The sequence below is a fragment of the Psammomys obesus genome, unplaced genomic scaffold, assembly GCF_907164565.1.
Source record: "Psammomys obesus unplaced genomic scaffold, mPsaObe1.curated_primary_1811, whole genome shotgun sequence".
Classification (NCBI taxonomy): Eukaryota; Metazoa; Chordata; class Mammalia; order Rodentia; family Muridae; genus Psammomys; species Psammomys obesus.
In genome coordinates this window covers 1,379,368-1,400,279 of record NW_026585587.1, presented here as the reverse complement: position 1 = coordinate 1,400,279, position 20,912 = coordinate 1,379,368, and the positions used below count along the sequence as shown (strand labels likewise).

General features: G+C 43.6%; 2 protein-coding genes across 5 annotated transcripts in view; one reads left to right on the top strand and one right to left on the bottom strand.

Moving 5' to 3' along the window:
* Opn3 (opsin 3) overlaps positions 1 to 1,881 on the top strand; it is a 28,388-nt gene extending 26,507 nt beyond the window's left edge. For both annotated transcript variants that reach the window (XM_055608589.1, XM_055608596.1), the window contains one exon: positions 1,166 to 1,881. In XM_055608589.1, the coding sequence (XP_055464564.1) occupies positions 1,166 to 1,429 (264 nt within the window). In that variant the 3' untranslated portion in view covers positions 1,430 to 1,881. The remainder of the gene's footprint in view (positions 1 to 1,165) is intronic.
* Positions 1,882 to 3,360: 1,479 nt separating this feature from the next.
* The window catches only part of Kmo (kynurenine 3-monooxygenase), a 31,176-nt gene continuing 13,624 nt past the window's right edge, over positions 3,361 to 20,912 (bottom strand). The window contains exons 6-15 of one of the 3 annotated variants that reach the window (XM_055608564.1): positions 19,928 to 20,015; positions 18,170 to 18,335; positions 14,957 to 15,028; positions 14,068 to 14,189; positions 10,926 to 11,073; positions 9,344 to 9,401; positions 7,774 to 7,856; positions 6,210 to 6,311; positions 6,062 to 6,120; positions 3,361 to 4,728 (exon numbers count right to left, since the gene is read on the bottom strand). In XM_055608564.1, coding sequence (XP_055464539.1) covers positions 4,305 to 4,728; positions 6,062 to 6,120; positions 6,210 to 6,311; positions 7,774 to 7,856; positions 9,344 to 9,401; positions 10,926 to 11,073; positions 14,068 to 14,189; positions 14,957 to 15,028; positions 18,170 to 18,335; positions 19,928 to 20,015 — 1,322 coding nt within the window. In that variant the 3' untranslated portion in view covers positions 3,361 to 4,304. Of the gene's footprint in view, positions 4,729 to 6,060; positions 6,121 to 6,209; positions 6,312 to 7,773; positions 7,857 to 9,343; positions 9,402 to 10,925; positions 11,074 to 14,067; positions 14,190 to 14,956; positions 15,029 to 18,169; positions 18,336 to 19,927; positions 20,016 to 20,912 lie in introns of all 3 variants that reach the window. The other 2 variants (XM_055608577.1, XM_055608571.1) reach the window with 2 other exon arrangements.

Sequence of the window (20,912 nt, the reverse complement as noted above, 5' to 3'; positions counted from 1 at the left end):
GTGCTTCTTTTGATAAGGAGCTGAAGGTGAGAAAACATGTTACGTACTTCACTCTTATAGCAATGTATGTTGAGCGCTGAGTTTGACTTGTAAAATACTGCTTTCATGAGTACATAGTCAAATGTGTATTTGGAAATATTAATGTAAGCTAAGTGTGACTTGCATATAGTTGGTAGGGACTAAAGAACACGGAGATCAATGTCTCTATTGATGTTTCGTGAACTGGGAAAGCCCATGCATTAAACTTTTAGTTTGTTTTAATCAAAAGGCAAACAAGTTCACTTCGCATTTATATGCTCTGTGAGTGGTGGTACACTCAGTGCTTGGCAGCTCCAGAGTGTCAGCACATTCCCGAAGAAGCAACATTTACTGTGACACCAGAGGGCACAGGTGGCGCGTTCACTGTGACACGGCAGTCCCTGGAAGTAACCATCTCCTGCATGTTGTGATGCTCCTCTAATTGAACCTTGGCCGCCCAGGCTCTTGCAGAAGGGGACAAGCAGGGAGGACACATGAGAGGGTCTAAGAAACGTAGAACACCTTGTCAGCCCTGAGTAGTACCTGCGGACCTCTGCCCAGTGGCTGTCACTCAAGCGCTGCTCACTGAGCAGTGACTGAGTTCCTTAAACCCACAGGGAAAGCTGCCCTCAGAGAAGGTTCATGTACTCTGGAGACCACAAAGATTTACAGCATTCTTTTGCATCTAGTTAATAAGAGTTAGAGTAAAATAAAAGACCTAAAAGTCACTGGGCAGGGGGGTGGGGGTGGAATTAGGTAGATCTGAGCATTGCTGTATAATTTCACTCGGTGCCATCTAATCAAGAAAGGGGGAGATGGCAAGCATGAGGACCTGAGTTCAATCTCCAGCACACACATAAAAAGCCAGATGTGTGGTGTGTGTTTGCAATCCAGCAAAGATGGAGATGCAAAGAAGATGGAGATATATGGGTCACTGCGGGACTCACTGGCCAGCCAGCCTAGCCTAAAGGCGGGCCTTGGGTCCCTGTCTGAATAGACACAGTGCATGACACCTGAGGTTGTGAAAAAGAGACAGAGACAGAGAGAGAGAAACTAAAATCTCAACTAGCCATCTTGGATTTTACTCCAGACTAGTGACCACATATTCACTTAATAACTGACTCTGCTGCTCCACTTTTCTCTACAGTTTCGGAGGTCCCTTCTGCAGCTCCTCTGCTTCCGGCTGCTGAGATGCCACCGGCCTGCTAAAAACCTGCCAGCAGCTGAGAGTGAAATGCAGATCAGGCCCATCGTGATGTCACAGAAAGACGGGGACAGGCCAAAGAAGAAAGTGACCTTTAACTCCTCTTCCATCATTTTTATCATCGCCAGTGATGAGTCCTTGTCAGCAGATGACACTGACAGAAGCAGCGCGTCCAAGGCCAACGTAATCCAGGTTCGCCCTCTGTAAGAACGGAAGATGGAGACTCACATGAGCCGCCACACGTCTACTGTAAAGACTGTCCCGGAGTCCCCATTTTGGGTAACAGCAGTGGAATCTCCATGGCCCTGCAGGAAATCTGAATTGCCCATATGTTGTCTGTCCTCAAGAAGCGACCGAGCAAGACAAATTGGTGCTTTATAACATGAGAGACTCCTGGTGGCACAAGGCTAGCATCCGGCACCGCCATCTACCATGCCAGGATTCAACATTTGAACGACCGTACTTGCCAAAGCACAGAAGACATTTTGTTTCTCAAATATGTCCCACTGTAAAAATAACCATCTCTTACACACGTGTGCAGTGTGGCCAGGACACGTGGAGTCCATTGGCGTGTTGGGTCCCCTTCTGTGTCACGTTGTATGTTTGACTAATTCGGCTTGTAAAGGAGGTAATAAATCAATCCCTAGTTTCATCTGAAAGCCAAAGGCTGCTGTCGTGTGTGTAGTGTGGTGTGTGTAGTGTGACCGCCGGGGCTCCAGATTAAGAAGGCAAGTTCCAGAAGACACCGCGGGAAGCGCTGTAGAGAAGCAAAGAGACTGCGCTGGTCACGTGGGCGGTTGATGCCGCCACAGCGCAGGGCGTCCATGAGAAACGCGGCGTGGAGGAAAGAGTCAAACCTCCATCTATTCGTTTCAGAAACCAGTCTGACAAACTGTCCTTTCCTTTTAATAGCTTCCCACTACTTCGCCAAAAGTTCTGTGCCAGAGGAGGAGTTCCCAGTAAACAGAGTTACATCCAGAGGGGGATGGGAACAAATGTTTTAGTGTGCTAATGCCATGTACTGTTACTTAAACTTTATTACACTTATTTATTCATTGTATGCGTGTGCACGCACACAATCCATGTCATATTGTGCACGGGGAAACCAGGGGACAGGTCTCTGTCCTATGGGAATCAGGTCTCTCCTTCCACCACGTGGGTCCCAGGGGTCGAAATCAGGCCATCGGGCTTGGCGACAAGTTCCTTTTCTCGCCGAGCCACCAAGCCGGCTCCATGCAGTGTATTATTTAATTTTCACTGCTCATCAGGAGGCTCTCTGGATAACTGACGGGTCGTGTTGATGAGGAGGACATCTTCCCATGTGCCATTGTTCATACCTGGAGGAGAACGGAATACGCTACCCCAGTGTCCTCCACTTTGCAGGGTTGCCTTGAGTGGGAAGTCATGGAGAAGAAATGATGGAAGAAAAGCCTCCCCCTACTTGCCAACGTGACTTCGTAGGGATTGCTCCTTCAGGGATTCCGGTCCCTTTCCTTTGTCTCAGCATGTCTCTACAACTTTACTTCTAGTTGAAGATTATGTAAATCAGGGCTTTCTAAACCAGCTCACTGTCTTTTTAAATATTTAAAAAGTGTACTAGATTTTTATTAAAGATGTTTCTTTACAACATTGTGTAATCACCTTTTAAATATTATTTTTTTTGACCTAAAATAAAATCGCATTGTTTCTCTCCTTCCCTTTTCCCCCTGCAGCTTTTTCCATGCATTTCTTTGCTTCTTTTTAGAAATACGGTCTCTAATATCTTTAATTATGTCATGGGGGCAGTCTATATGTGGATATGTGTACATGGGTTCAGGAACTAGAGGGAGCTAGAGGAATTGAAACTCCTCAACCTGGAGTTATGGCAGTTGTGAGCTGCCTGACCTGGATGCTGGGCACTAGCAGCCTCTGCAAGATCAGGGCACACACACACACACACACACACACTTAACAGCTGAGCCATCTCTCCAGCCCCTAAGCCAGCTCACTTTCTGAGTATCTCCCACATGCCCATGAAATATACAGGCTTATAAACGTCATACTACATAAGCAATCCATCACCAAGCTACATCCCCTTACCAGGAAAACGAGGAGACAAGGATGTCTTAACAATGTGGAAAATGCCAAACTGTTTTTAATCTTTACTACCTCGGGTTTTATTTCCTCGAAACTGGTATTGTAGCTCTCAAAACTAACAATGGCAAGAATTTCTTTTTTTGTGTGTTTCATATTTTATTAATACACATTTATTAATATTTTAAACATATACTTTTCGATCAAATACTTTAATTCTTCTACATTGCCTTCAATCCCTGATAGTACTGTTTTGTACATGATACATTCTGTTGGTGAAGCTTCACTCTGAAGGGAAGGTTGTTATTTTTTGACTTATTGAATTTTTTATTTACAGCTTCATTCGTATGTAGATTGTCTTCAGGATCGCTAGCTCCTTATTGAATTCAATTTATTTATTATTAGTTACATTTTATTAACTCTGTACCTGGCTGTATTCCGCTCCCTCATTCCTTCCCAGTCCCACCCTCCCTCGCTTAACTCCTCCCTGCCCCTTTCCAACTCCACTGATTGGGGAGGACCTCCTCTCTAATTAGAGTGTCCCAGTAAGCCAGCTACTGAAGAAAGAACCAGAGAGGGTGTCTGTGCGCTGCATGGCTTCTGTGTGTCTGAAATGGAGCAAACTGTGTCCCCATGCTTCTGGAAAGCACCGTCCATCTCCGCTCCACCCTTGTATATAGTTATTGCTAATAACAACCCTTTCTCATCCTTCACTTAGGATGCCATTATTAGCCCTTCTCTTCAAAAGATAATAGTTCTGGTGCCTGGGGACTAGGAAATATAACAGATTCATCCTGGAACTTGCTGGTGCACCCTGACTCTCTTTCACTCCTGCTTTTAGCGAGCAAGTGGCTAGGAGCCTGTGATTAGGCAAGCTCCGTCTCCTGCTACAAAGAGGAAGTAGTGCTAGACAATCCGTGGTTTTCAGCCCTGGGTGTTGTTGATCCTATAATGTCTTTTACGGGAAAAAAAAAATGTTTTTGAGAAGTGAGACCTTGGTTATTGTGTTTTAAACTTGGAGTGACCCAGCCGTGCATGCAAAGCGATGGAAACTGCAAACACAGCATTCTCCCCTCGCTCCGCTGACAAAAACCCAGAAACTCGACACTGACATGTGCTGACAATTATTTTCTAGTGGTGAGTTAAATATGGCAGTAGAAACATGTTTTTTGTCCTTGATTTTTTGAAGAGAAATCAAACATTTGCTACCCAGAACCTTGTCACTATGGTTAGTGATGCAGGGAATTTGTCCTAGTGACTCCATGGAATTTGCAGGGAAAGGTCTGTGCTCCTCTTCCAGTAGCCAGTGGTTCCGGTCCAGCCCAGTCTTCTCAAGAATTGCAGAGGTCTCGGGGACAGGTAGTGCACAAGCATGTAAGTGCTTCCCATGGCTGCCAGGGATCCGAGGACAAAGAGTCCCTTGTTTATCACCTGCAGGCACAGCAGAAATCCAAAGCCTTTCATCAGAGGTTGAATCGTGACATAAACTTTATTCCTACATCACAGACAAGCACGCGAGTCTCTTCCTATAGACAAGTGCATGGTCCTCTGTTGCTTTTAACTCGAAGCAGCAACTTGATTGCTTGACCTCTTCTCTGTCCCTGCTCCTATTTCAGTGTTCTTTGCCTGCTGCTGGCTCTTTGCATGCTTATATCTTGGAGGTCAGGAACCCTATTGTATTTGGTGTGTGTGTGTGATATACTGGCCAATGTGTACACATGTAGTGGGCAAACATCAGTGTTAGGTGGTTTCCCTTTCTTTTTCCAACTTACTGTTTTGAGACAGTCTCTCACTGAACTTGAAGCTCACTGTTTTTGGCTAGCAAGCCTTTACAATCTGCCTCCCCCCACCCACAGAAGAGCGATACAAATGTGTGCTGTGTCCAGCTTTTATGTGAAAGCTGGGGCTTTCATCACAGGTTCTTGTATCTGTGCAGGAAGTTTTATAACCACTGAGAAATCTTCCCAGATCCTATTTTATTCATCTTTACAGAATACTTAGAAATAGATCTTCATTCTTCCCAAGCCATTCTCCACACAGCAAAGTGATGAATCTAAAACCTTAGCCTGGGAATTTAAGCCTTCTAACGTCTCATATGTCTGTAAGCTAATCTTCTTCCTGCTTCAGCGGGATGCTGAAGGTCCTCTTTGCCTCTCCAGCTTCATCTGGTCATTCTTACACCCTGAGCCTCCTGGTCCATGTTTCTTCAGTCTTTGCTGTCTGGCCTGCTCTCATACTCTCTTTGCAGTAGTTCCTGAAGTGTTCTCCACTCTATTTGTCTGACTTTTCCTACTAGCCCCTTTGCCACCTGTAGGACACAGACTGCATCTGGTTCATCATGCACCCAATAAAACTGTCAACAAATGAAGTCATAAAATTCACAAAGCAGTGCCTGACGGCACCTCTGTGTCAACTGCATCCCGGCAGTCCACTAGGTAGTGTTTTATAAGTGACACGATTCTGCCGAATTCTACAAGTTAAGCCCACAAAGATACCACATAATGCAAAAGTCGAGAATGGATCACATTGCTGGTACAAGGTAAAACGCTGAGAAATAGCAGCCTGGGCTTCCTCTTCAATTTCTCTTTCCTTTTTTTTTTTTTTTTTTTTTCTTCCTATCATACTCTGTAGGGACAGATTTTATTTGAAAGACACGCATTATGTCTCTGTCCTGTCAAGCCTGTATTTTCCTGAAATAACTATGACCGTGAAACTATATGACACTTTCACACATCATGTCTTTTAATAGTGTAATTTCTTCCAACCTTTTTTTGCCAATGCCAGCGGAGCACTGCCTCGTGGTATCTTATTCTGGTGAAGGCGACCTGCAGGGAGAGTTAAAAAGCATCTGGTGTGTTCCTTAATAGCTAAACAGAGGTCTTGAATGAGGGCAAGTCTTTCATGCAGTCCTTACCATGGTATAGAGAGGGATAAAGGTAGACGGCATAATGGCGTGAAGAAATTTATCTAGGAGCCTTTGAAGCAGGAACCACCTAGAGTTGACGTGTGCTCGCATCTGCAATGACAGGAGTCTTAAGAAGAACACCTGGAACAAAGCGCCTCTATTTCCTTACAACAATTTACTACTATTCTTTATTCACAGTTGTCACAATAATGGAGGCTGACAAAAGAGTCAAATAACATTCCTTTTCATAATAGCTATTCTCAAGCTCTGTTAAGAAATTTCAGTATTGCCTTGAAAACGTACAAAATCCAGTCTGGTTCTTCTCAGAAGACAATTTCAATATATAAAAACATCACTGTTTCAACAAAAGATTTATTGAACCAGAATGGTGAGTGACCTGTGAGCTCAAAGATTTGATCAATTTCTGTTGCCCGCTACTTAGTGGCAACATTTGTTTATAGCAACAAGGATTACTTGCAGCCAAGTCTGTCTTGGTTTATATTACTTCTTAGAACAAATGTTGTGTTGTAACCAAGCGGCTTTTCCTGTGTGTGTGCGTTGAGTGTGTGTGGTTTATGTGCACAGGGAAGCACGCTTCTGCATGCACATCCATGCAGAGACTAGAAGGGTGTCCTGCTCCATCACTCTTCTTATACGAGCAAGGCAGAGTCTCATTGAAGGGGGAGCTGTGCTGACAGCAGGCAAGGCCCTCAGCATTCTGCAGCTACAAGTGCATGGCCACACCCAAATTTTCATGTGTGTCCTGGGGATTGGAACTCAGGCCTTCATGCTTGAGCAGCAAGAAGCCTCACCTAGAGTCATTTTTTTTTGCCTGTGACCTATCTTTAGAGTCACGCAATTTATATCAACATCTTCAGTGTCTTCTAGGACTCCATCATATTATGCTACAATTATGCACAGGCTGAAGAACACACTCTATCTTCAAGAGAAATGGAAGTGGTCACTATTTTCCTTGTTTATTGTGTAAAAATTTTCACTCTGCTGCCATCTTTAAAGCAATAATAACAATCATTTGTCATGAGATTTTCACTTGACTGACTTAAAATGGAATGAATGTGTAAGTCTTAATAGTGCTCAGTTTTCTGATTAAGAATGTCTTTGGTATTATACCCTGTTTTAATTCTGTGGTATTCTCAACACCACAGACTCGGGATAGTCTGATAAGAAAAAGCCATTCAATATTTTTAAGATTTCACCATTATTTTAATGTATCTCAAATTCATATTTCAGGAGAATAGAGTAAGGCTAACTCCTGAATGTCTGAAATTTGGACCTTTGACATTTTAGATACTTTTTCATGTCTGTTATCTTCTAAGTATTCCTGAAATGCAGGTAGAAATGATGTACCTATGTTTAAAGAATGCTCTCTGTGTGTGTATGTGTGTGAGAAAGAGAGAGAGAGCGCACACTCACATGAATCTACTGTGTGTGTACATATGTGCTCTTGTCTACACATATTCGTATGCAGTATACAGGAGACAGGGCTGGAGCAAAGGAAAGACTTGTAGTTGTTAGTGAGCCGCCTCATGGAGCAGAGCCAAACTTTGCTCACCTCCACGTAATTGTACATAGACAGGTCCGAAATTGCATGGTCATCAGGAACCCTAAACCTCGAGAATTCAGGAAGGCACATACCTAAAACCAAAATTAAATGAAACATACATGTGTTAAAACAATCTACAAAACAATGCTGGAGGATGACTCTGTGGTTAGGAGCATTGACGTTCTTCCAGAGGATCTGGCCTCAGTTACCAGCACCTACTTTGGGTGGCTCTCACAACCTGTCACTCCAGCTAGAAGAGCTAACACCATTTTCTGGCCCCCGGGCGTATTTATACACATGAGGTATACAGGCACACATGCTCATAAGTATCTTCAAAAAGCAAGATAAAATAAAATCTTAAAAAAAAAAAACAAAAAACACTGGTCTTCAACTAGGTCAAACTAGGTAGAGTTTCTGCTAGCAGCATTCTAATCCTGTAAAACAATTGATTTCTACCACAATCTACAATTATTGAGCAGTGTCCACAGAGCATATCCTGTTGTGATTAAATAAAGCTTACAGTAAAACTATCGGTTGGGTTGTTAAAATCGTTTTCCTTATTCTGCAAGTGAGAAATAACCCCGTGCTGGTTGATCTACGCTGAGAACTTGATTGGATTTAGAGCTACCATGGAAAAGCATCTCTAGGTGAGTGTCTATAGACGTGATCCCAGAGAGGAGGAACCGAGGAGGAAAGACCCATCCTTTATGTGGGCAGCTCTACCCAACGGACCAGGGAAACAGAATGAATGGAAAGGAGCAAGCGGACCAAGCATGAGCAATTCCCTTTGCTTCCTGACAGTGGATGCAATGTGCCTCAGCTTCTGCTGCCATGCCATCGCGGTTACGTGAGCCCCAGCCCCTCGAACTGTAAACCAAAACAGCCCTTTTCCTTTTCAAGTTGCTTCTCTAGATACGGCAACAAGTAACTACACATGTTCGTATAACAACTTTAAATGATTCCCAGCTCTTCTTTATTACTTTTTCCATGCTTCTTTTGAGGCGTAAGTGTTTCTGCAGATGTGCTGTGAAGGCTGTAGGCAACGGATGAACCACTGAGGCCGGAAGGGAAAGGGGCCCAGATCCACTGCGATTTGCTGCTCTTAATTTTTATCTGTGAGTGAGTCACTGCTCCTGTCTTAGGCTGGGTCCTAGCGTCCCTCGAAGGTCCAGAGCTTGGAGGGGACTGTGGGTTCCAGGTCTCCCCTGCTCCCTTTTTTACTTCTAGATCAGGAGGTGAGTGACTTTTTCTCTGCTGCTGGCTCCCCACCATGATCCTGGGCCCTCCACATGCCTGGAGAGAGGGGGCCAACTGACCGCAGACTGGAACTCCTGAGACTGAGAGCCACAGTAAACTCTTTCTCTTCCTAGGTTGATCATCCCAGCTATTATTATAATTACGGAAAGGTGACTACCACTGACCTCCACGCATCCTAGGTTTCCCTCTCCGTCTGGCATGAGCTCACTGTCTGGGATGGGCAAATACTGCCACAGAGATGTTATTAGAGTGAGAGAATCGTAAATAGGCCCACAATTAGTCACCTGGGCTAGTCCATGTTCCACTGAGAAAGTATACTTACTAAGATCATTATTGAATTTGTCCATTAACTCATCAAACACCAAGCAGTCTTCAAAGCCCTGAAATGAGAAAAATGGGTCAAAACAAGGCTGGAATAAGGCTGGAATAATGAAACTCTTCAAAGCAACTACAAACAGAACTGGCATTGGCAGGTATAATTCAGTCTGTGTATCCTTAGTATGTAACAGATAGGTTAGCATCTGTGGTCTAATCACGATACAAAGGCCAGCAGCTGGACCTGGGTGCTGCCCTTGTCCCACTGCTATCCGGAAATCAACCAAAAGAATTGAATACACCTGTGATTTTGGTGGATTCCCAAAGCTTAAGACTAACAATTACATGTCTCTACCATGAGTTAGCTGTAAACTATCCAGGTCTTTAAGGTTCATGTTTAGAATGATTTAATGAACTGAGCATCTAGCTCAAGGGTAGAGGACTATGCCTTCCATGCATGAGGCCTTAGATTTAATTCCAATTACTGCTAAAAAATTAATGATAGGACCAAATTAACTTTGTTCTTATAACTCAAATTTAAAACACAAAGAACCCCCAAACTTAGTAAGATGATACCAAATGCAACAAAGAATAAGAACCCTGAGTACTTACTGTATTTCCATTATCTGCAGATTCAAACTACCATTCTAGAGACAATGTAAAAATACATAAAAAAAACACTTTTCACATCAAATATAGTGATTGCACTTGAAATAAGTAAAGGTGGCTTTCAATAAATGTCTGCTGATTCTTTATGGTATAGAAACTTTGACATAAGTGATCACATACAGGGCCAAGACAACAGTCATAAAATCTTACTTAAAAGTTTTCTTTTCTCTCTGCAAATATTGGAGTAGACGCTAGCAAAATTGTAGCATTACGGGTGAGAAGGGAAGGTGGGGATCCAGCAGGTTACACAAAACACATTGTGTCGTGAATCCTGGAGGCAAGATGTGAACTTTCGCCAGATCTTGGGCGTTTATCACAGTGCTACAACTGACGTTTACTTACGTTCTTACAAACCAAAGTGCTTGCAGCTCCTTTGTGGGGAAGGAAGTCACAAGCTACTCTTACTTGGAATATAGTTCTGTTCTCAAGGCGATATATGACAAGTTATTGTTAAACTGTTATCACCTGCACGTGTGTATACATGTAAGAAGTTAATGAGATTTCTTGATATGAACATTTAATATAGGAAGCACTACATTTTAGGTTTTTCTTTCTAACCAGAATAGCAAAATTTCCATGAAGGTAGCAGTATTCACTGTGTAAAACCTGCTTTGTAAGTTTATTTAGACCTGACAATGTTATTGGCTGAGTTTTGGTATTCAGGCTGTAGATGAAGTACCCAAGAACAGAAGCGGCCTCATCATAAGCCCTATGTATTTCTTCTATGTACTGAGTTACTGTATCAAATAACCTGGATCCTCGGTGGCGAGGAAATCCACTGAGCAACTGGAGCGACAAGGGAAACAGCTGTGTTCTTGGAACTGTGTGAAGATTGCTGAGACAGAGCTTCTGCTTCTGCTTAACTACTTGAGACAGGCCTTGGGAAGTTCTAGGAACTTTCCTACAGGAAAAGAACTCACCGCATTCATTCCTTGCCCAAAAAATGGGACGATGGCATGAGCCGCATCTCCCATCAGCACACAGTGTGACTTCAGGTGGAAGGGAGAGCACTTCACTGATATCATGGGCTGGGCAGGCAACAGAAAGAAGTCTCTCATGAGCGCTTGCCTTGGGAAGAAAGCAATCAGAATATGAAAAGGTTACTTGGCTGCCAGGCTCTGCTGAGTTCTTCCAGTATTATTGGCTTCATTGCCATGATATTTTGCTGAAAACAATATACAAGAAGGCCAGCAGTAAAAACAGAAAATGAAGGAAGGAGATGTAGTTCAGTGGAAGGGTGCTCAGCTAATGCGTGCAAGGTCCTGGTTCAATCCCCAGAATCAGGGGAAAAAGAAAAGGAAAATTGGGAGTTTCTGCTAGGCTTAAATTCCACTATCCTGGGACTAAAAAGATGACTGATTTGATAAAGGACCTGAGGACCTGAGTTCAGAGCCTTCATTCCCATGCAAAAAGCCAAGTATGGTGGCACCGTTGTAAAACACCTGGTGTGACGGTAGTATGTGTCGATAATCCCAGTGCTGGGTGGGATCCCTGTGCTGGTCAGCTGGGGCTGACTGACTGACCAGCATTCAACTGCCAGAATTTGGGCAAGCATTCACTGTGCTACAGTTGTATTCCTATGAACCAAAATGCCAATGCTTTGTAGAAGAGATTCACAAGCTACTTTTACCTGACATATATTTCAATCAGCAAAACAATATTTGACTAGTGATTAGCCAGGCTGCCTATCTATCACACCCCAGGTGCTCACCTTGCTGATAAGCCAGTCTAGCCAATAGACGAGCTGCAGGGTCAGGGAGAAAGCCTGTCTGGTGGAGAGCGACGGAGAACGTCACCCAACATAAGCCTCTAGTCCCCAGAAACATGCATGCATGTATGGGCACAAATGCATTTGGACTGCCCCCGCATGTACTTTCACACAGACATGTACAATTCCACACAAACAAGTACATACACACCAGTCCACCTTTCTAATTACCACTGTATTCACATTCAAAAGGATAAGTCTGGCAGCATTTGAATAATTAGAAATATGTCTGTGTTGTACGTCATATCATGAAACTATTGTTAGGCACACGGACTATAATGGTTGCAAATGTATTATCATGTGTTAGACTGGTTTCAAAATCACCAGTATATTTTGGTCTCTTGTGTAAACGCTGAACAAATGTTACAGTGTGTTTCACTAGACCACAGCAAATAGATGCTAAGTTAATGTGAATCCTTATGTTTAGGACATGGATAACAGTAATCAAAAGTCCTGTCTGGGGAGGTTGGAATGAACTGGCTGATGGGTGTAAAATTTCATGTGGACTGGAGTCGTCCCCGTGTCTCTATTATTGAATATGATGACTATGGGAAACACACAGAAGCCTCTGATGTTCACAAAGCATCCACAGAGGCTTTACAGAAACTCGGAATACAGAAACACCACATGTCCTCAGAAATCTTAGGTCTGGGGCCATTGATGTGACTCAGCAGGTAAAGGTGCATGCTGCCAAGTCTAATGTCCTGAGCTCAGTCCCCAGGGGCCACATGATGGAAAACGAGAGATGGCTCCTGCAGGTTTTCTCTGACCCTCACATGCATGTTACAGTGCCCCCTTTCTGAGAAATAAACAAATGCATGAATGTAATTTTAAAAAATTTTACAAGATTATCAAGTTTGGCTAAAGATGTGAGAAATGGCCACAGAAAAATGTGAAACTACGTGAGAGATAAGGTTGGTATGCAGACAGAGTCTCTTCAGGGGCAGTGGGTTGGGGATCTGTATAGAGTAGGAACCAGTGGCGCCTGGCAGGTTTTAAGCCCTGTTCTAGGCTGGCGTCACACTTCCCCTCTCACACAGTTAGCTGTGGGTTTTGAAACTCCACTACTTGAAAAGTACCTTGATAATCATCTCAAAGCTCCAAACTAGGAAGAGGCAGAAGTGAGGTCAAAATATTACTGTAAACCAGGCCTGGTAGCACACGACTGTGTTCTCAGCACCAACCACCAAGAAAGAAGGATTATGGGTTCTAAGTCAGCCTGGGCTACTCAGAAACAAAAATGACTACTGCTCTTTTTTTAGCCTGATTACTCATATGCCCTGAATTCCGTGGGTGAAACTTGAATCCTCGGGTCTTGGCGATAGTTGCAGCCAGGAACTCGGGAGGTGATTCCCTTGTGAGTCTGGAGCCCGAATCAAAAGGGATTTGTGCCTTTACAAAATGGACCATAAGATGATCCATGTCCCTTCAGTCACGGAAGTTCTCACAGGCAGAAGACGCCTTCTGTGAACCGGGAAGCGGCTCTCACCAGACATGAATCTGCTGGTGCCTTGATCTTGGACATCTTAGCTTCCAGAACTGGGAGACGTGGTTTCTGTCACTTCTAAGTCACCCAGTGTGACTAGATAGATAGCACTCTTTTTCTGCAGCATCGTTCTGTCTCCCTGGAGAGAACGCTGAAGTGAAAAGTGAGCTGGGTGTTTGGTCTGTGCGTGTGTGTATGTGTGTGTGTGGAGTGGTAATAGTAGTAGTTGGAAGAAGCCAAGTCCTTACGTGAGAACATATAACTAAGTACACGTGGAGGGTGATACTGACAAGGGCCAGATGAGCAGCAGACCGTAAGCCAGCTGTCTAGCTGACTCAGCTGTGGGTGGGGCAGGACCTAATCTGTATGGGCCCCGTGCTGAGCAGTGATGACGATCTCATATATGTATAGGGTGATCTTACTTAGTCCTAAAACATAGGATCACACATAGGAAAACACATAGCTAGGAAAAGGGACATGCCTGAGCTCTGCAACTGCTGTGTCACACACATATCTGTGTCTCTCCAAAAGAAAAAGGAACAACCAGTTCTCGTGGCAAGCCAAGCCTGGGGAGCCTGAGGCGAACCTGGGGATGCTGGTGTGCTCAGGATACACTGGGTGCAATTTTCACAGAGTCCGCTCACAACAGAGAGCCCACTTAGACTTTGGCTTTAATGCCGGTCTCCAGCCAGTGCATTTTGAAAAGAATTTTTAAGGAAAACTCAAGCAAAAGTTGGAACATTTCCAGTTGAATTTGGAATGACTCAGGCCGAGGAAAGGAAAGGCACAGCTTCACGCTGGGACTTACTCTCCCATCAGAGGGATGGCGTCCGGAAAGTTCTTCTGGAAGAAGACCAGCACGTCGTTACATGTGGGAAGCTTTTCAAAGTCTTCAAAGGACATGAACAAGGTGCATGTGAAAGATCTGTCCTGAGAATGAGAGAGGAACAGGGCGAGAGAGAAAGAGCTGTGACGATAGTTGGCACTAAGGGTGGACGTCTGAACTACAGGGCCTTCGCTGGGACTGAGGATCTCCCAGAGGAGAACGCGCAAGTCAGCTTCATCCCCTTTTCTCGGGAGAAAAGCTCTGCCCCATATCTCAGAGTTGCTCCTCGCCTCTCAGGTAGCGAGGAGAATTGCTAGTCTGCAAACCTGCTGTGTTCACCAAGTAAACACTGCAGCCCTTAGATTGCTTATAGATTGCTCGATGTGATTCTTTTTCGCTCTTAAAACAGTATTGATCCTGTGATGGACAGCAACAGAATGAAAAAGATGCCCAGAGAACACACAGCAAGCTGGGTGTATAAAGAAAGAGCCCTGGTGACTATTGAAAGAAACACACACACACACACGCACACACACAGGCGTCCCACCAGCCTTAAAGACTGGAATTGCTTTCTAATACATAATCTAAACCCCTCTCGCTTTATGGGGGCCACTTGTTCCTAGACTGTCTCTGATGAGAATGACCTTAGATATGAACTCTTCGTCATTCACCTAAGTCCACTCCCCTTTCCAAAGTAAACATTAGACTTGCTTCTGGCTTTTCCTCAGAAGCCAAGAGCTTCAAAGACAGAATGGTTAAATACATTAAATAATGGTGACGTCAACCAGCTACATAAGTGTCCATCGCGAAAGTAAGGAATAAAAATATTAGTTATAGGTGTATAAGTAGCCGATAGGAACTTGTACATTACCATGTTTGGAAGGGCGATCATCATAAAGGCATTTCTAGGCCAAATGTGAAGACAGTTGTGTTCCATGGCGTACTGCAGGGCAAAGAGCGCATTCGATTAGCAGGTAACTCCTCTCCACCGCCGATTTACGCCTGCTTCTGCAGCAGTGCAGGCCGTCCCCTAGATACAGTGCATTCACATGTGCATGTCTGGTTGCTGCATGAAGTAGATGCTGTCTCAGAGAACACTTTGTGTCCCATCCTTATAATTTAGTCCAAGGTCTGAGAACTTACCATAATAAGATCTTCTTTCTCTCTCACCCTGGTCTTTCCATACACATAAATACGCACGTCAAAATGGTATATATGTACACACACAGAAAACATACATACATGTGACTACATGTATGTGTGCGTAGGACTGTGTGCTATTGTTTCGCCCTTAGCACTTTTGTAGACTGGAAAGGTCTTGAGCTGAAGTAGTAAGAACAAAACCGAAGGAGCAGCAGTCTCCCAGCTGCCTGCCGTTAGCATGGATTGTCAAAGTCATTCTGTCTTAGAAGGATATGCATCTGCCTAACTTTGCTGCTTTTCTGTTGTTTGTTTCTTTTGTATTTATTTGCTGTTGTCACTTTCTCCCCAGAACCCTAAGGAAAGCCTAACACAGAGACATTGAGGTGAATAAAATGCCTAACTCTGGTTTCAAAGACTATATAGTGAACGGACTGGACAGGAAAGTATCAGTACCAGGAAAAGCCAAGCTGCTTCTCTTTAATAAGGTGAGAGATAGGAAGGCATTGTGAGTGCTTTCGGGCTGATTGAAAGTATAAGAAAAAACAGGTTGACATGGAAGGGGCTTGAGACAGAGCCTTGCATAGAAGACCAGAGTGCAGAGGATCTAAGCAGGGAAGAGCAGAGCCCTGGCACAGCTTCACCAGCTGAGCAAGGTGGAGGAAGTAGAGAGGCAGCTAGCACCTGGATGAGAATAAAGCAAATACCCTGCTTGTCCTTCCTTCCGTCTCTTGTATTTTTTCTACTGCTCCCTCATCTTTTCAGAACTCTAAAAGGTAGGACAAGGAGGACAATGTCAAGCGATCCTAACTTGGTTTCCCACTGCAATATCAAAGGTCAGAGCCTGATTTAAACGGTGAGGAAAAACAACATTTATGCTGTTTCCCTCACTGACAGAAAGAATGGCTTGTCTATCACAGCAAGTACAGTATGCTACCAAGAAAACATGGACGCTCGTGCATGGCGCATGATCCTGGAAATCAACCTTTGAAGCCTCAGCTTCTTTATCATCAAGCCATGCTCTGGAGAGATGCCTGCATGGGACAGCAGTCAGAGGGCAGCTCAGTGCTGCCTCCTTGTTCCTCTCAATATACAATATACAAGTCCAGGCAGCTTTCTGATTGTACCCAAACAGTTCTGAGGTGAGCCTTGGGGGTGTGGAAGGGGAGATGGAAAGGATGTAAGAACTGGAGATGGTGAGGGGCTCTGGGAAACGGTGTTTCTGGACACACACAGCATGGCTGTTGCACTCAGAAAGCCACAGCATCTGTGGCCACTTGCACAAGATATACACAAAATCGAGCCTTCTAAAATGTCCTCATCGACTTGCGAGAAATTTTCAGGTGCTGTGCCTTCCTGCCGAGCCTCAGACAGTTGGTAACTGCTAGAGGCAGGAGAATCTTCTCTGAGAATGTGGCCCCTGGAGTTTCCCATGTTCCAGTGGACGACTCCACCCCCATGCACATCTGAGCAACACCAACTGGACTTAGGATGTGAAGAATAAAATAATAACAACAATAGCAACAACAACAATAATAAAAATGATAAAAGAATAAGATTCAATGAAGGACGAGGAAAGGACGAGGAGATAAAGTTAGAAATGGATAAAGTTAGAGGGAAGATGGGCTGTTATTTCATTTTGCACATGTATAAAATTCTCAAAAAATAAAATAAAATATAAGCTCTAAAGGAGAGTAGCAAAGCTAAGTACACAAGCCTTTAAAAATGGAAAGGAATAGGATATATTTTTGTATACAATACCCAAGATCTTCCCACCCCACCTATCAAAGATGGAGTGCAAGTTGTACATTAAAAAAAGAAAGAGAGAAAGAGGAGAAAGGAGGAAAGGATGCAGAAAATCACAGGCCACGATTGAAGCTGATCTCACACAAAGATCTTATGTTTTCTCACATGTTGGTTCCTAGATTTTACTTTAATGCATAAAATTATATATGCGTGTGTGTCAGGAAAGTAGAGTAGAACTGTGTAGGGCACAAAGTGAGAGAGAAAAAGAAGGACAGCGGGGCCTGGGGAAGAATAAGCTGAGCACATAAAGCATGATTAAAAACTGAAATGCATAGATAAGTACTTTTTAGAAGCGAGAAATAGAAAAGAGCGCATCCGAGGGGTGTTTGTGGCCTTGCCAAGATGTCACTCTGTTTGGACCACCTGTGTCTCAAGACCCTGTGCCTGAAAAAAAAAATGAGAACTTTTAGAAGACTGCTCGTCATTTCTAGTAATTCCATGTGGCTGAAATGTAAGTGGTCACCTCACAGCCCCCTCCCGGGGCACTTCTGCTGCAGTCTGGGCTGGCCTGGAAATAGAGCTGTCTCACCCTGGAAGCCAGAGTTGGAATCGGCTCTCCAAATGTGAGGTCAAAATTCTCATACAACAGGAACGGGAAAATTAGTGAAATGACAGACAGTGAGATGTTAAAATATCTGTTGGATTGGCCTGGACAGTGTGCCAGAATGTAAGTCCCTTGCCTCAATTAATGAGATATTTTATAGATGATGTACTTCATCTAGGAGAGGTGAAATCTGACCAAACCTTTAGAATGGTGCAAATGGATGCACATAGGCATTTGACGTTACCTGCTGGGTCTTGGGAGCTAACGTCCTTATATTGCCTCTGATAGCATTTCCTGACCTTTCCCCAATAAGTTTCTTTGTCTGATTAAGGCATAGCAAAATAATATTTTCATTTTATTTTTAAACATGAAATTTCACATTAAAATAACTTCATATTAAAATAATTTTATATTAAAATAGCTTATTTTAATATCACTTATTTGCTTCTAATGTTGCGCATTGCTTAACAATGGAACAATATGGGGCTGGGAAAACCACAATTGAAATCTCTTTTTAGCAATGTGTTAATCTACTTTACTAGGTCTCCTTAGATGTTGTTATGGGGGAAGGGCTATAGGAGGGAGAATACCTACCTCCCCATTCTTAGGCGGAATCGTCAACTCCATGTACCCATGAGGAATGTATTGCTGACTGTAATCAAAGCGGGGCTTCTTCATGAGGTGGGCTCTGACGGTTGAATAGGCTCCATCACATCCAACGATGAGGTCATAAGTGACATCTCTGGAGACTTTGTCAGGTCTGAAAAACAGAATGAATCATGCCCCCCATCAAAAAAAAAAAAAAATCTCTTGAAAATGGCAAAAAATTTCTACTTGGGTGTACAAACAAACTCGAGAGGTAACTCAAAACCGCGCATTTACACAACTAGCACAAAGCCTGACTTTATCTAATTTGAATCAATACATTTAAAATTAAGATGAAGATGCTTGTTCCAGACATGGTTTTGCTTGTGAAAATGAGAATAATGTACAACTATCCTGATATTAAAGGCAGACACGTTGTGCTCCAGAAGTGTGAGAGCTGAAGGAAGGAAATCTTGAACAAATGGGAAAGCAGTCCCCAGGCATAGTTGTAAGCACACCTCTAAGTCCCAAGTATGTGAGAGCCTGCGGTGACGTGGCCAGGATTTGCTCAAGGAAACAAGATTGGCTTGAGTAAAAGACACGGGAAAACAAGCTTACGAACAGAACACACTTGTCTCTTGCTGGCCTCCAGGACTGGTTCCAGAGTATCCATATCTGTTTTTCTTATGTAAAACAGCACAGTATTTGCATATGTCATAAGCAAATCCTCCCAGATGTTTCAAGTTGCCTCCAGAAATGGTGTGTGAGAGGTTGCATCTTTAGGGAGCAAGGGCAAAAGTGAAACCTGTGCATGGTGAGCACAGGCATCTGCTTTTATTTTTGTGTTTTCTTGGAGATGCAAATCTCTGTTTTGGGTACTTTTGATCTGAGGTTGGTTGTACCTGTAGTTAAAGAGTCCTTAGATAAGGAAGATTAAAAATGCATAGAGTGCAAAGGGGGAAGAAAGGAGCATTTCGATATAAAGACGAGAAAGTTTAAATTTGTGATTCTGGCAAAACGCAGAAAATTAATTCTTCCATTGGAAGGATGATGATTGATGAGTGGCAGTTTCGGGAAGCTGACTTTTCAGTTTGAAGTGGAAAAGGGGAAACACGGGAGGCGATGGCAGTAGCCTACTGTGCAGGGCCAAGAGCTGGACGGCCTCAAGCCGCAGGAAGGAGGGGAGGAGGACACGCTGGGGAGAATGCTCAGGTTTAACAGGCAGAAGCAGGGGCTGCATACCATCAGGGGCTGTGCCTATGCTGCAGCACTGGTAGACAGCAAGGAATCGAAGAATCGGAGGGAGGCAATGCCACTGTTCTGGCATTGGGACATCATTGATCAGGACCTCACTGAGACCAAGAATGGGGGAAAGGCCTGGGTACACACGCTAATGCTAGAGATCGGAACTTACAAATGATGGCGAACAATGACTGGATGTATGACAGAGAGACAGAGAGACTTTAGAGGACATAGAACTCACACCACCAAAGAGGACAGGAGATACAAGGCAGGGTACGGCTACCTATTTCCAAAGAGGAGAAAGACTAAACAGAGAATAGTCACCGGAGCATGGAAATTATGGAGAATTGCCAGTTCTGACTTCTCACAAAGCACTGGGGGACTCAAACAAAAACTCCTTGGTCATGAGGAATATTTGAAATTTTCACTTCAGTAATCATTTGACCCTTCCAAAAGAGACAAGGAACAAACTGCTCCACTCCTACCCTTGCCCTTTGAAGCCAAAAGCCTGAACACAGCAATTACCCAAGTACGGTGACCACCCCTTCTTCAGGACTGCATTTCGACAGCTTGTGGCCAAAGTGTACCTGGGCATTGGGGTATGACTCCACAGCTGGGGAGAGAGAAAAGGTAAACAGAGCTGAGTTCAACTGTGGCTTCACTCGATCACACTGAAACGCTGGTCACATTCTGCAAACACTGGACAGAGATACCGCCTAGTTAATTAACAGATCTGTTTATTTGTGACCCACAGACTTGAGCTCACCATGTACCTGAGGCCAGCTGTGAGCTTACGATACCCCTGCTTCTATCACCTGAATACTGGGCGTCTGTGTGTGTACCTACTATGCCAGGGAAGATACTTTTTCTTAACATGACATGAATTTGTTAAAATGGTAATTTGACAATTGTTTTGTGGATGGTCTGGTATAATTTTTCTATAATTATAGACAAATGAAAAACAACTGTTGTCACTTAAAAAAAAAAACAACCAATAGCATTGTACAAACTCTGTACCTCTGTGATTGTTTGTGCCTTTAATAGAGGAATTACTGAATATCCCAGCCACAGCTATCTTGTTTTCCTTATTATTAATACCGAACGGATGAGCAAAACCATGAAACAATTGTACATGAAAAGTGAATGCATCTGAGAATTGGTTTACTTGCAGTGTTTTCAGAGGAGAGGAGATTTCAGGGGACTGGGGGAGGGGCATGGGTGGAGAAGGAGGAGGGAGGGTGGGATTGGGAGGGGAGGAGGGAGGGAGCTACAGGGGGAATACAAAGTGAATAAATTGTAATTAATAAAAATAAAAATTAAAAAAGTTAAAAAAAGAGAAAAATAAGTATTTATAATTGATCAAATAAATGGAATGTTCCATGCCTTGCAAAAAAAATGAAGAACTTTATATGCCAAACAATGCTTAAGTCATAGATTCTCTCTACCTATCTCTGTCTTTACACACACACACACACACACACACACACACACACACACACACACACACACA